A 15712-nucleotide genomic window follows, 5' to 3' on the forward strand; every position below is an offset into this window, starting at 1 on the left:
GATACGTACATATATAGAGGGAAGACTGTGTGAAGACACAAGAAAAAGACACCCATCTACAACCCAAGGAGAGAGGCCTCAGAAAAAACCAACCCAGCTAACACCTTGATCTCAGATTTGTAGCCTCCAGAATTATGAGAAAGTAAATTTCTGTTATTTAAACCACCCAGTATATGATACTTTGTTATAGTAGCCCTAGCAAATGAATACAAAAGCCATTGCAGTAGTCCAGGCTAGAGAAGTTAGCAGTAGCAGTGGAAGGGTGAGAAGTGCTCAGACTCTGTATGTTTTGCAGGTAGAGCCAATAGCACTTGCTGGAAGTTCTGAAATTAGGGTGTGAAAGACAGAGAGGAATGAGAGATGGCCCCAAGGTTTTTGCCTGAGTAGTTGGAAGACTGAAGTTGCCATGAACTGAAATGGGCAGGAGTGTAAGAAAGCAGTAGCTCAGGATGGAAGAAGAATAGGAGATTGATTTGAGACAGTCTACATTTGAGATACCTGCCAGACATCCAAGTGGAGATGTTAAGTGAGTAGCTGGATATGCGACTTTGGAGTACAGGGTAAAGGTCCAGGATGGAGACCTATATTTGGGAGTCATCAGCATATAGATGGTATTTAAAAGCCAAAAAAATAGATGAGAATGATGGCAAATGGAAGTCCTAGCACTGAACCTTGGAGTAAGGTAATATTATCATAAAACAAGCTCTCTCAAATCTCACAAACACTTCAAAAACCTATAGTGTCAAACCAGAAAAATTATTTGCTCCATGGAGAATATGAATGCTACTAGTCTTCCTACATAAAGAAGAAAATCAGCCATCAGTGTAGCAGTTTGCATTATGAACTTGAGCTAACAGTTCTACTGAAAGTCAAAGGTATGTTTGCTTAGCATAGGGTGGGGAGTCTTCATACTGCACTAGCTTTCTTGAATAACTTGTCCACTGACACGGAGCCCGTCAATCATGCTGACAACCCTGGATGAAGTGATAGTTTTACGGGAGCCCTCTCCCTCCAATTTTTAATGCCTTTGTGCAGGTTCTGAAGTGTTATTTTTAAATTTTACAAGTAAAATTAGGTGCAAAGTAATCAGTTTTTTCTAAATCTCTTTTTTTTTATTGTAAATGAGGAGTGAATCCTTCTAAACTTTCCATATTTTTTGTCAAGTTTAAATCTAATTTTTATTTAAACGATTTTAAAAGTCAGCATGTATTCCATAGAGAAGAAAATACAGCAAACTTCACTCCAGAAATATTTATCTTAGGGCTCATGGAGGATATCAGTCTACATGGCATTTCCCAAGAGGAAAAAAATAGCTACTAGCCAGCAACTTTTCTTCAACCTTTAAATAGATTGCTATTTTCTGTTCTAAAATATACAAAATAATTATCATGTGTAATGAATAATTGTTAGATAAATTTTGATAAATCAGAAAGGTTGGAATATATTAATATAAAAGTATATTATATTAGGCAGTTATAAAGATATTAGATAAGTTTCTGTAGTGATACATACTACACTGCGGGGGGAAATGTTATTTGATGGTGTCCAAATAAATAATGAATGACCTTCCTAGGTAATACATTACAAGCTAAATTCACAACCCAGATGATTTGAAATGCTGTTATTTTCACAAAATAAAATAAAATGTTTAAATATCTTTAAGTTTTAAAGATAAATCTTTAAATATCTTGCCCTAATTCTTTTCTCCACTCTTTTTGTTTCTATTTTCCTCATTTATATATTTTTATAACATTTAATATTCCAAGCACATAGATAATGTATCACAAGTAAACAAGGTTTGGCTTTAAGTCAACAGCTGGTTGTCATAGCTCTGACCTCTGGAACGAAGGTACAACTACCTTCTCTCCATCAAGTAAGCCAAGATTATCCCCAACACATGAAAGCTAGAGCGTGTTGGGAGGAAAGCTGGTTTGGTTGTCTTCTGTTCCTTTAAGATCTGCATTTTCTTCCTGAAAATAATTTGGGAATTTAGGAAGAACTACTAAGTCCATAGGTGTAATCCTGACATGAAACTTTTGTACAGGCGTTAGAGGCCAAAAGCTGATTAAAATTACTCACACAAAGTGTTAACTTTAGGATGGTTTTGTAGGGATCTACATTGCCACTGAAATATTAACCATTTCATTTACCATTTTTCATTAAATATTAACCATTTTCAGGTTAGGAAGATAATAAGGCACTCTGACACTTACCTACATGGCATCATCAGAGCAAAAATCACTGAATTAAAAACTAGAGACTTCAAAGTTAATTTACCACCTTTTGGTCTAATTTGTAATTGAGGAGTCTCATAGGCATATGAAACAGAGAAAACACATGATTTCCTGTCACCTCACCCATTCTAGATTTCAACCAAACCGTTGAACTGTAACTTGGAAAGAGTACTTAACTCACACTTACAGTTCCATCTGAGACACACATTATCTCCTTATAGTTCCAGGAACAGTAGCTTAATTTAAACAAATACAGTCATCTGAGAGAATAGCTGTGCCAGCAAACAGTGGCACCCTGCTGCTCTTGTCTTCCTTCCCAGGGGCTCTGCTTTCCTATTTCTCTGGTATTCTGACATCACTTTGAGAAAGCTGCTGAGCTCAAAAGATAGAAAGAAACCACACACACTGCAGTGCTGTTAAGCACATAAAATATGAAGTGCAGTCTTCTGCCTCAATATTACACTTACCAGTTTCCAAAGGAGTGATGGTGGTGGAAATGTTCCGATGTGGCCGTGGAGCTGGATGAGAGAATGAAAAGCCCACAGAAGTTGAATCCAAGAAAAAGTTAAGAGGCAGGGCTAAAGACAGGATCCTGGGGGCCAGTTCAAAAATAATGCATGTGGTCAGGCAGTAGAATGTCAGAGCCACACAGCCAGCCTTTTATGGCCAAGAAGGCAGATAAATATAGCAGCAAATGGGGAGGGTAGTCCTAAAACAAGAGGCCCAGAGGCACTGGCTGGTAGCTGCCTCTGTAATGTAATTACATTAATGCTGGTCTATGGGTCTGGCCTGATTAAACCAAAGGTAGGATTTTTATTTGGTTATAAGAGCGATTTTCAATAACACTTTATCACTGGATATTTAAAAGAGTAATGGAAAGAGTGGTTTGGGTTGAGAGCTAAAAATAGGTGTAGTAATCTGATTCCCAAAATGGACTTCATGGAATTTTAATGCCAAGATATGGTTCTGGATGTGCTGCCCATAACACATGTATAGTACATCTAAAAGACACAACGTGAGAAAAGATCTTGAGGCTAACTAGAGGCAAACTGAGTAAGGAATGGGTTACACGTGGTGGCAATTTTGGCTTGATGATACACACTCACCATTTCTCTCATTTCAGGAAAATTTTCAAAGTAGGTCATAGCTTCAAGTTTGAATATTTGATTCCCTGTTGATTAACTAAAGCCTTTGAGAAGCAACATGTTTCATCTTTCCTAAAGTCAAGAGTAGGGTCAGTCTACATAACAAGACATTCTCTTCCTTTGTTTTTTGGACCCTGTAACTAATTAAGAGGTGGTATAACCTGGTGGTTAGAGCCTGCCCTTTGGACTCAGACCAGACCTAGATTCCAGCCCATTGGTGGCACTTAATAGCCATGCAACGTCAAGCATTTTATTTCTCCTCCCTGAGCATCATTTTCCTTCTGTATAAAACGGGGATAATACCATCCAAATTATGGGACTGCTGTGGAGATTAAATGTGATAATGCAGAGAAAGCACTTGACTTAGTGATTGCCGTATAATAAGACTCAGTAAATGTCAGCTATCATTACTGATAGTAGCAATTTAAAAGCTCACTGTTCAGATTATATGTATTGAGCAGGTTATGTTCTGACATGATATTACAGTGATATCACATCAACTGAGTACAGATCACTTGTATCTATCAAATATTGAACAGACCCAATATTGTAGTCTACTGTACAATTCCTTTCTTGATGATAACTGCAGTTAACACTGTTAAGGACCTATCAAATGCGAGACACTGTGATAGGCACTTTATATACATGATCTCATTTAGTTCTCATAATAGCCTGTAAGGTAGGTATCACTAGCTTCATTTTATAGCTGAGGAAACTGAGGCTTCAAGAGGCAAAGTCATTTGCCAAAGAGCACACAGCTAGTAAATGACAGAAATGCCATTCATTCAGAGATATTTGGGTTCCAAACCCCATGTACTTTTTGTCGTGCATTGCTGTATCCTTCCTCCAGTGACACTTTGTTTATAAGAAACTAGATATTTTGAAATAAGTTTTTGAAGAGCAATATAGGTCTCCACACATAACTGAGGGTCAGCTTCTGAGCTCCCCAAAGTATATAAAAGAATGCTTTTCACTTAGTTCTGATCACATTCAACCTGGCATTTCTTTATCTAAATACACACCCCGTTAGTGTGCACATGGACATTTTAGCTGTCTGGAATCCATAGGAGAATTTTCCAAGCTTTATGTTCTCCAAGTATCCATTTGTTCTCTAAACATCCGATACAGAATGGCAGTGGTTCTTCTGAGTTTTACCCACCAGCCACTGGAATGGTTCCCAGTGAGCCTTTTCTCTAAAGAACATGGTAAGTTGCTTCAAATCTTCTTGAAGCAGGAAAGGGGAAAAATAAACAAAAATAAGAGATATGAATCATCATCGTACTAGCTAATATTGAATGACCATTTCCTATATGCAGGCATTAATGCTAACTGCTTTACAGCATCTTATTTGATCATCACGCACATGTAAAAACATCTTATAGATTGCAAAATTGAGATTTAAAGAGATTAATATTTTTAAAGTCAGACAACTAGAATGTGACAGAGATTCAAACCTAGGTCTGTTCTACACAGAGCCCAGCCTCCTATATTTCATACTATATTGCCTTTCAACCATTTAACCGTGTGTGTGTGTGTGTGTGTGCGTGTGTGTGTGTATAGACGACAGATAGATAGAGTGAGCCATGTGCCAATAATGTCCGTTAGAGGGAAGAACTATTCCAAAGAAGAGTTTTAGTTGTATTTCCTATGTAACAGACAATTATGTATTAGATCAAGATGTACTGGCTACAAATATCAATAGATTAAAATATTTACTGAACTTTGATCTCTGTTAAAAATGCAAAATAAGAGAAGTCCACACACACTTGCGGAAAAACGAAAATATCATTTATTCATTGACACTGAGGATCCCAGTGAAAGCGAAAGAGTTTATTTCAAACAAATATACAATAAGATTTGACAAAAGAAGTATGAGCTATGGGCCTGGCCTGGTGGTGCAGTGGTTAAGTTCACACGTTCTGCTTTGGTGGCCTGGGGTTTGCCAGTTGGGATCCCAGGTGCAGACCTATGCACTGCTTATTAAGCCATGCTGTGGCAGGTGTCCCACATATAAAGTAGAGGAAAATGGACACGGATGTTGGCTCAGGGCCAGTCTTCCTCAGCAAAAAGAGAAGGATTGGTGGCAGATGTTAGCTCAGGGCTAATCGTCCTCAAAAAAAAAAAAAAAAAATGAGCTAGACCTGACCAAGTCTCCTAAGTAATCTTTCTGCTCTAGCATGATCTGGGTTCAAACTTTTGTAACACATAGTTATCCAAAATATAACTATCCAGCTAATAAACCACATACAGTGGTGTATTGTATAATAAAACTAAAATTAAAGAAGAAAAATTTAATTGGGTTCATACATATCAATTATTATGATTTAATCACAATTCCCTCATAGATGTATAATCATTCTGTCAATCATCTTGCCCTTATAGATGTGTAATTATTCTGAAAACTTAATGGAATGCTGGTCAACTGCTAATTTCAAGCTTCCCAAAAAATCATCTAATGCAAAATACTTTTTAAAAAGTGTATAAGTGAGGTGACATCAGCAATGGTGGAGTGAGCTGTTCCCTTCGTCTCTTCCCCTTTCTTCCTTTTGAACTACAACTAAATGGACATTCACTGACCAACAGAGGAAGCCCACACAGCACAATAGGATGCCAGAGAGACATACGCATCTACACATCTGAGGGTGGATGGACTGGCCCCCCAGGAAGTGGCAGAGATAGGTGAGCACACCCTGCTCTCCCTGGGTAGCCCTGTGAATGCACACGAACGCTCTCCCAACCTGGTGCAAGTGCTCAGAAAGTGGAAACACACAATGGGGCAACCCTAAGAGAAGGAGGCGGTAACCCTTAGCCCACGCTCATGGTAGCTCTCCTGGTGGAGAGAGAGAGCCTACCATGCCCCTGTGCCATAAAGGAGCAGCCATAGCTCAGGTCCCAGGAAGGAAGCCCCATCCACCAAGCACAGTGACCTGTGGACTGCAGATTGTAAATAGGGGCCTCAGCAGATTTTCATGTTGGGACAAACACTTCCCAGGCATGCACAAGTGCTCACAGTGCAGCAGCGCTCCCAAAGAGGGAACGGGTCGGGCACCTGCAGGAATAGCTGCAGCAGCTTTGAGTCCATTGGTGATCACTTTCTGGTGGGGAAGGGGAGCTCAGAGCACCCCTGAGGCACCAAAGAGTGATCCTAACTAGTGAGGAAACCCTGTCAAACAAGGACGGTTGACACAAGTGCCTGAACACATCCCAGGCTGGGGAAAGCACCCATAATATCCTCACAGCTTCCAGCAGATGGGGTGGGGCCAGAAACACTGCTCCTGCTCCCCACTAGTGGTAGCAGGGGGAATCTGCATCCTTAGAATACCACAAATGCTCCAACAAAAGATTAGTTCAATAAACACCATGAGAAACTGCAGCAACAATTCAGACCAGAAGGAGAACTGACAATTCTCCAGAAACCAACACTGAAGACACAGAAATATACAACCTAAAGGACAGAGAATTCAAAATAGCCATCATAAGGAAACTCAATGACTTACAAGAAAACACAGAAAGACAATTCAAGGAGCTCAGCAATAAAATGAATCACTTCACCAAAGAGACTGAAACTATAAAAAATAAATCAAGCAGAAATTCTGGATATGAAAAACAATTAATGAAATAAATAACCTAGAATCATTAAGAAATAGAACTGATCTTTTTTTTTTTTTGAGGAAGATCAGCCCTGAGCTAACTATTGCCAATCCTCCTCTTTTTGCTGAGGAAGACTGGCCCTGAGCTAACATCCATGCCCATCTTCCTCTGCTGTATACATGGGACACCAACCACAGTATGGCTTTTTGCCAAGCGGTGCCATGTCTGCACCCAGGATCTAAACCAGGTAACCCTGGGCTGCCGAGAAGTGGAACGTGTGAACTTAACTGCTGTGCCACCGGGTCAGCCCCTTGAACTAATCTTATGGAGGAAAGAATTAGTCTTCTTGAGGATAAAAATGTAGAAATTCTACACGTGGAGGAGAAGACAGAACTAAGATTAAAAAAAAAAGGAATTCTTTGAGAAATATCCGACTCAATTAGGCAAAGCAACATAAAGATTATAGGGATCCCAGAGAGAAAAGAGAGGGAGAAAGGAGCAGAGAGCTTGTTCAAAGAAATAATTGCTGAGAACTTCCCAGACATGGGAATGGTTTCAGATTTACAGATAAACGAAGTTAACTGAACGCACAACTTTATCATTGCTAAAATACCCTCCCCAAGGCATATAATAGTAAAAACAGCAAAAGGTTGGGGTAAAGAAAGAATATTAGGAGCAGCAAGGCAGAAGAAAATAACCTACAAAGGAAACCATATCACGCTTTCAGCGGATTTCTTGGCAGAAACCCTACAGGCTAGGAGAGCATGAGTGATATATTCAAAACACTGAAAGACAAAAACTTTCAGCCAAGAATACTCTATCCAGTGAAATTTTCTTTCAGATACGACGGAGAAATAAAAGTTTTCCCAGATAAACAAAAGCTGAGGGAGTACATCACCACTCCATCTCCCCTACAAGAAATAATTAAAGATGCCCTCACATCAGCAACAAAAAGGCAAAGATCTACAGCTCTGAGCAAGGAGAAAAATAGACAGACATGATCAGAAACCTGCAGATCTCTACCAGAACAGGGAGGCAAAGGCTCAATTACAACTTAAAAGAGAGAGGGAGGGGCCGGCCCCGTGGCCGAGTGGTTAAGTTCACGTGCTCTGCTGCAGGCAGCCCAGTGTTTCATCAGTTCGAATCCTGGGCGCGGACATGGCACTGCTCATCAAGCCACGCTGAGGCGGCGTCCCACATACCACAACTAGAAGAACCCACAACCAAGAATATACAACTATGTACTGGGGGGCTTTGGGGAGAAAAAGGAAAAAAATAAAATCTTAAAAAAAAAAAGAGAGAGGGAAAGAAAGCATCAAAAGTAATGATAAACACTTCAACTTAGCCACAAACTGACAAAATTAAAAACAGGACCATGTACAACAGCAATTACTCAGAAGGGGAGAGGAAAGGGAAGGAATCTGCTTGGGTTAATGGAGATAAAAGGCTATAAGAAAATGGACTATCTTATCTCCAATATCTTTGATACAATCCTCACAGTAACCACTAAACGAAAAACCAGAGCAGAGTCACAGTTCACAAAAAGAGAGAGAACTGAGAAATCCCTCTCAGAAAACCAACAAAATGAAATGGCAGTCAGAAATACAAAGGAAGAGGAACAGTGGCAACAGAGAACAACCAGAAAACAAGAGATAAAATGGCAGCATTAAGCCCTCATATAACAATAATCTCCCTAAATGTAAATGGACTGAACTCTCCAATCAAAAGACACAGAGTAGCTGGATGGATTGAAAAACAAGATCCAACAATATGCTGCCTCCAGGAAATGCACCTCAGCTACAAAGACAAACATAGGCTTAGAGTGAAGGGATCAAGATAATACTCCAAGCTAATGGCAAACAAAAGAAAGCAGATGTTACCATATTTTTATCAGAAAACAGACTTCAAGTTAAAAAAGATAATGAGAGACAAAGAGAGGCAGAATTTAATGATAAAAGGGACATTCCACCAAGAGGACATAACACTTATTAATATATATGCACCTAACACAGGGGCACCAAAGTACATAAAGGAACTATTAACAGACCTAAAGGGAGAAATTAACAGCAACACAATAATAGTAGGGGACCTCAATGCCCCACTTACTTCCAGGGACAGATCATGCAGACAAAAATTTAACAAGGAAATAGTAGATTTAAATGAAAAATTTGGCCAGATGGACTTAATAGACATCTATAGTGCATTCCATCCAAAAACAGCAGAATATACACTGTTATCAAGTGTCCATGGAACATCCTCAAAGATAGACCTATGCTGGGTAGCAAGGCAAGCCTCAATAAATTCAAGAAGATTGAAATCATTCCAACCATCTTTTCTGACCACAATGCTATGAAGCTAGAAATCAACCATAAGAACAAAACTAGGAAAGTCAGAAATATGTGGAGACTAAATAACATGCTATTGAACCACCATTGGATCATTGAAGAAATCAAAAAGGAAATTAAAAAATACCTGGAGACAAATAAAAATGAAAATATAACATACCAACTCTTATGCGATGCAGCAAAAGCAGACCTAAGAGGGAAACATAGCAATATAGGCCCATCTCAACAAGCAAGAAAAGTCTCAAATAAGTAATCTTAAAATGCAACTAACAAAGCTAGAAAAAGAAGAGACAAAGCCCAAAGTTAGCAGAAGGAGAGAAATAATAAAAATCAGAGCAGAAATAAATGAAATAGAGACTTAAAAAACAGTAGAAAGGATCAATGAAACTAAGAGCTGGTTCTTTGAGAAGATAAACAAAATTGACAAACCCTTAGCAAGACTCACCAAGAAAAAAAGAGAGAAGGCTCAAATAGATAAAATTAGAAATCAAAGAGGAGAAATTACAACAGATACTGCAGAAATACAAAGGATTATAAGAGAATACTATGAAAAACTATATGCCAACAAATTTGATAACTTAGAAGAAATGGATGAATTCCTACGCTCAAACAACCTCCCAAAACTGAATCAAGAAGAAACAGAGAATCTGAACAGACCAATCACAAGTAAAGAGATTGAAACATGTAACCACCCCTGACGCAGGACAAGTTAATAATCACTGGAAAAGGCTTGCCAAGAAATTGTGACCTGGAGGTGAGAAGGCTGGTTAGCCAAAGACAGGTAAGAGCTCCAGAGGGAGGCAACCTAAGCCAGGCACAGTCGCCCAGGGGCACAGATGGAGATACGATATCGGGAGCAGGAGGGGCTGTTGCCTAGGAGGCCTTGCATGCTCCGAGATAAGAATATATGAGCACAGCAAAAACATGATAATATCCAAACAGAGGCTGAGGGAGGGCTCCTTGAGAAATCACTAAGAATTCTTGGAATCCGCAAATTACATTGTCCAGAACACCTGTGTATGTTTAACAGATGTAAGCTATGTATGTATTGAAACGCTGGTTATAATAAACTCAGAGTGGCCATCAGCCCTCTCCGCATCTGTCCTGGTGTGTACATTGGATCGTGACACCGACAAAACAGTAATTAAAAACCTCCCAAAAAACAGAAGTTCAAGACCAGATGGCTTCTCTGGAGAATTCTACCAAACATTCAAAGAAGATTTAGTACCTATTCTTCCCAAACTATTCCAAAAATTTAAGAAGATGAAACAATTCCTAACACATTCTATAAAGCCAACATTACCCTGATACCAAAACCAGACAAGGACAACATGAAGAAGGAAAACTACAGGGCAATATCACTGATGAACCCAGATGCAAACATCTTCACCAAAATATTGGCAAACTGAATACAGCAATATATTAAAAGAATCATACACCACAATCAAGTGGGATTCATTCCAGACATGCAGGAATGGTTCAACATCTGCAAATCAATCATGTGAAACCCCACATTAACAAAATGAGGAATAAAAATCACATGATCATCTCAATAGATGCAGAGAAAGAATTTGACAAGATCCAACTTATGATAAAATTTCTGATAAAAGCTCTCAATGAGTATTGAAGGAAAGTACCTCAACATAATAAAGGCCATATACAACAAACCCACAGCCAACATCATACTTAGTGGCGAAAAACTGAAAGCCATCCCTCTGAGAACAGGAACAAGACAAGGGTGCCCACTCTCACCACTCCTATTCAACATAGTACTGGAGGTATTGGCCAGAACAATTAGGCAAGAAAAAGAAATAAAAGGAATCCAAACTGGAAAGGAAGAAGTAAAACTTTCGCTACCTGCAGATGATATGATTCTATATATAGAAAACCCTAAAGAATCCACCAGAAAACTACCAGAAATAATCAACAACTACAGCAAAGTTGCAGGGTACAAAATCAAAAATCATTTGTATTCCTATACACTAACAATGAACTAGCAGCAAAAGAAATCAAGAATATAATCCCATTTACGATGGCAACAAAAAGCATAAAATACCTAGGAATAAACTTAACCAAAGAGGTGAAAGACCTGTACACTGAAAACTATAAGTCATTACTGAAAGAAATTGAGGAAGACATAAGGAAACAGAAAGATATTCCACGTTCATGGGTTGGAAGAATAAACATAGTCAAAATGTCCATACTACCTAAAGCAATCTACAGATTCAATGCAATCCCAATCAGAATCTCAATGACATTCTTCCAAGAAATAGAACAAAGAATCCAAGAATTTATATGGAACAACAAAAGACCCTGAATAGCCAAAGCAATCCTGAGAAAAAAGAACAAAGCTGGAGGGATCACAATCCCCGACTTCAAAACATATTACAAAGCTACAGTAATCAAACAGCATGGTACTGGCACAAAAACAGACATACAGATCAATGGATCAGAATTGAAAGCCCAGAAATAAAATCAAACATCTATGGATAGTTAATCTTTGACAAAGGAGCCAAGAACATACAATGGAGAAAGGAAAGTCTCTTCAATAAATGGTGTTGGGAAAACTGGATAGCTACATGCAAAAGGATGAAAGTAGACCATTATCTTGCACCATCCACAAAAATTAACTCAAAATGGGTTAAAGATTTGAATGTAAGAACTGAAACCATAAAAATCCTAAAAGAAAATATAGGCAGTACACTCTTTGATGTTGGTCTTAGCCACATCTTTTCGAATACCATGTCTACTTGGGTAAGGAAAACAAAAGAAAAAGTTAACAGGGGCTGGCCCCATGGCCAAGTGGTTAAGTTCATGAACTCTGCTTCGGAGGCCCAGGGTTTTGCTGGTTGGGATCCTGGGTGCGGACATGGCGCTGCTCATCAGGCCATGCTGAGGCAGCATCCCACACAGGACAACCAGAGGCACTCACAACTAGAATATACAACTATGTACTGGGGGGCTTTGGGATGAAAAAAAAATAGAAGAAGATTAGAAACAGTTGTTAGGGGCCAATCTTTAAAAAAAGAAAAAGAAAATTAACAAATGGGACTACATCAGACTAAAAAGCTTCTACAAAGCAAAGGAAACCATCAACAAAATGGAAAGACAATCTACCATCTAGAAGAAAATAATTGCAAATCATTTATCAGAGAAGAGATTGATATCCAAAGTATATACAGAACTTACACAACTCAACAAAAAAACACAAACAACCCAATCAAAAAATGGGCAGAGGATATAAACAGATAGTTTTCAAAGGAAGATATACAGATGGCCAACAGACACATGAAAAGATGCTCAATATCACTAACCATTAGGGAAATGCCAATCAAAACTACAATGATATATCACCTTACACCAGCCAGAATGGCTATAATTACCAAGACCAAAAACAACAAATGTTGGAGAGGATGTGGATAAAAGGGAATGCTCATACACTGCAGGTAAGAATGCACACTGGTGCAGCCACCATGGAAAACAGTATGGAGGTTCCGCAAAAAACTAAAAGTAGAAATACCATATGACCCAGCTATCCCACTACTGGATATCTACCCAAACAACTTGAAATCAACAATCCAAAGTAACATATGTACCTCTATGTTCACTTCAGCACTATTCACAATAGCTAAGACATGGAAACAATCCAAGCGCCCATCGACCAATGACTGGATAAAGAAGATGTGGTATACATATACAATGGGATACTACTCAGCCATAAAAAAAAGACAAAATCATCCCATTTGCAACAATATGGATGGACCTGGAGGGTATTATGCTAAGCGAAATAAGCCAGACTGATAAAGACAAACAGCAGATGATTTCACTTGTATTTGGTATATAAACAAACACACAGACAAAGAAAATAGTTCAGTGGTTACCAGGAGAAGGTGGGTGGAGCGTGCGCACAGTGGGTGAAGGGGAGCACTTATGTGGTGACAGACAAGAAATAATGTACAACTGAAATTTCACAATGATGTAAACTATTATGAATCTCAATTAAAAAATAAAATTTTTTTAAAAGTGTATAACTATAAAAGTCTGGAAATTTCAGAAAATATTTTCTTCTAGAATTATAGTTAGTTCTTTAAGAAACTAGTTTCAAAGTAGATATATTCTCTTTTCAAACTAACTGTAAGGGTATTAATATTTTTATAAGTGTGGAATAATGAGTGTAACTGATAGCAGTGTATCCTAAAAGCCCAAATAAATGTGTAAATTATATTTAGCCACCTAGCAATTTTCATTTTACAGTAGATGATGAAATAGTTAGTAGTAAATCATTATTCTATGCATGAGGGAATAAAAACAAGAAATATTCCTTAGAAATGAAATGTAACCCACACATCTATGGACAGTTAATCTTTGACAAAGGAGCCAAGAACATACAGTGGAGAGAGGAAAGTCTCTTCAATAAATGGTGTAGGGAAAATTGGACAGCCACATGCAAAAGAAGGAAAGTAGACTATTATCTTACACCATACACAGAAATTAACTCAAAATGGATTAAAGACTTGAATATAAGACCTGAAACCATTAAACTTCCAGAAGAAAATACAGGCAGTACACTCTTCAACATTGGTCTCGGGGCCAGCTCCGTGGCCGAGAGGTTAAGTTTGCGCGCTCTGCCGCGGTGGCCCAGGGTTTGGATCCTGGGCGCGGACATGGCACTGCTAGTCAGGCCACGTTGAGGCGGCATCCCACATCCCACATCCCACAACTAGAAGGAGGTGCAACTAAGATATACAACTGTGTACAGGGGGGTTGGGGGAGATAAAAGCAGAAAAAAAAAAAGATTGGCAACAGTTGCTAGCCCAGGTGCCAATCTTTGGGGAAAAAAAAAAAAGGAAGATTGGCAACAGTTGTTAGCCCAGGTGCCAATCTTTAAAAAAAAAAAAAAACACATTGGTCTCAGCAGCATATTTTCAAGTACCATGTCTGACTGGGAAAGGGAAACAATAGAAAATATAAACCTATGGAACTACATCAAACTAAGAAGCTGCACAGCGAAGGAAACCATCAACAAGATGAAAAGACAACCTAACAACTGGGAGAAGATATTTGCAATTCATATAACTGATAAGGGGTTAATATCTAAAATATAGAGAGAACTCATACATCTCAACAACAAAAAAACTAACAACCCAATTAAAAAATGGGCAAAAGATCTGAACAGACATTTCTCCAAAGAAGATATACAGATGGCCAACAGGCACATGCAAAGATGTTCAACATCATTAACTCTCAGGGAAATGCAAATCAAAACTACAATGAGATATCACCTCACTCTGGTCAGAATGGCTATATTTAACAAGACAGGAAACAACAAGCATTGGAGAGGATGTGGAGAGAAGGGAACCCTCAAACACTGCTGGTGGGAGTGCAAACTGGTGCAGCCACTATGGAAAACAGTATGGAGAATCCTCAAAAAATTAAGAACAGATCTACCATATTATCCAGCTATTCCACTGCTGGGTATTTTTCCAAAAAACATGAAAACACAAATGCATAAAGATAGATGCACCCCTACGTTCATCGCAGCATTATTTATAATAGTGAAGACTTGGAAGCAACCTAGGTGCCCATCAAGGGATGAATGGATAAAGAAGACATGGTATATATACACAATGGAATACTAGTCAACCATAAGAAATGATCAAATTTGGCCCTTAGTGACAACATGGATGAACCTTGAGGGTATCATGCTAAGTGAAATAAGTCAGAGGGTGGGGCCGGTCCCGTGGCTGAGTGGTTAAGTTCTCGCACGTTCGACAGCCGAGGGTTTTGCCAGTTTGGATCCTGGGCGTGGACATGGCACTGCTCATCAGGGCACGGTGAGGCAGCATCCCACATGCCACAACTAGAAGGACCCACAATTTAAAAATATACAGCTATGTACTGGCGGGATTTGGGGGAGAAAAAGCAGAAAAAAAAAGAAAGAAGTCAGAGGGAGAAAGGCAAATACCATATAATCTCACTTATAAGTATAAGATAAAAACGACAAACACATAGAAACAGATTGGATCGATGGTTACCAGAGGGGAAGGTGGAACGGGGGAGGGGAGAGGGAGGAGGGAGGAAGGGCAAAAGGGGTGATTAGGCACATGTGTGTGGTGATGGATGGTAATTAGTCTTTGGGTGGTGAACATGATGTAATCTACACAGAAATCGAAATATATAATGATGTACACCTGAAATTCATATAATGTTTTAAACCGTTACCACAATAAAAAAAAAAGAAATGAAAAGTAAACAAAAAAAGAGAAACTAAATTCCAACTGAAATCAAGAAAGCATTTTATTTAAGCTGGTGGGGGTTTTAGTTAACAAATAAAACCCGTATGTCAACAATATGGAAAAAGAAAGACTTGTATTTACTCAGTTTAGTTCATAAAGCA

General features: G+C 38.8%; 1 protein-coding gene across 15 annotated transcripts in view; it reads right to left on the reverse strand.

Moving 5' to 3' along the window:
- The window catches only part of MYOM1 (myomesin 1), a 158720-nt gene that overhangs the window by 126425 nt on the left and 16583 nt on the right, over positions 1–15712 (reverse strand). For 10 of the 15 annotated variants that reach the window (XM_070220797.1, XM_023647557.2, XM_070220789.1 and 7 more), the window contains one exon: positions 2702–2752. The exons of 4 other annotated variants lie outside the window; for them this stretch is intronic. Coding sequence is in view for 4 of the 11 variants with exons in the window: in XM_070220789.1 (XP_070076890.1) it covers positions 2702–2752 (51 nt within the window). In the remaining 7 variants the exon portion in view is untranslated. Of the gene's footprint in view, positions 1–2701; positions 3109–15712 lie in introns of those variants that run through there. One more of the 15 variants, XM_005612781.4, reaches the window with a different exon arrangement.

The sequence above is a fragment of the Equus caballus genome, chromosome 8, assembly GCF_041296265.1.
Source record: "Equus caballus isolate H_3958 breed thoroughbred chromosome 8, TB-T2T, whole genome shotgun sequence".
Taxonomy (NCBI): Eukaryota; Metazoa; Chordata; class Mammalia; order Perissodactyla; family Equidae; genus Equus; species Equus caballus.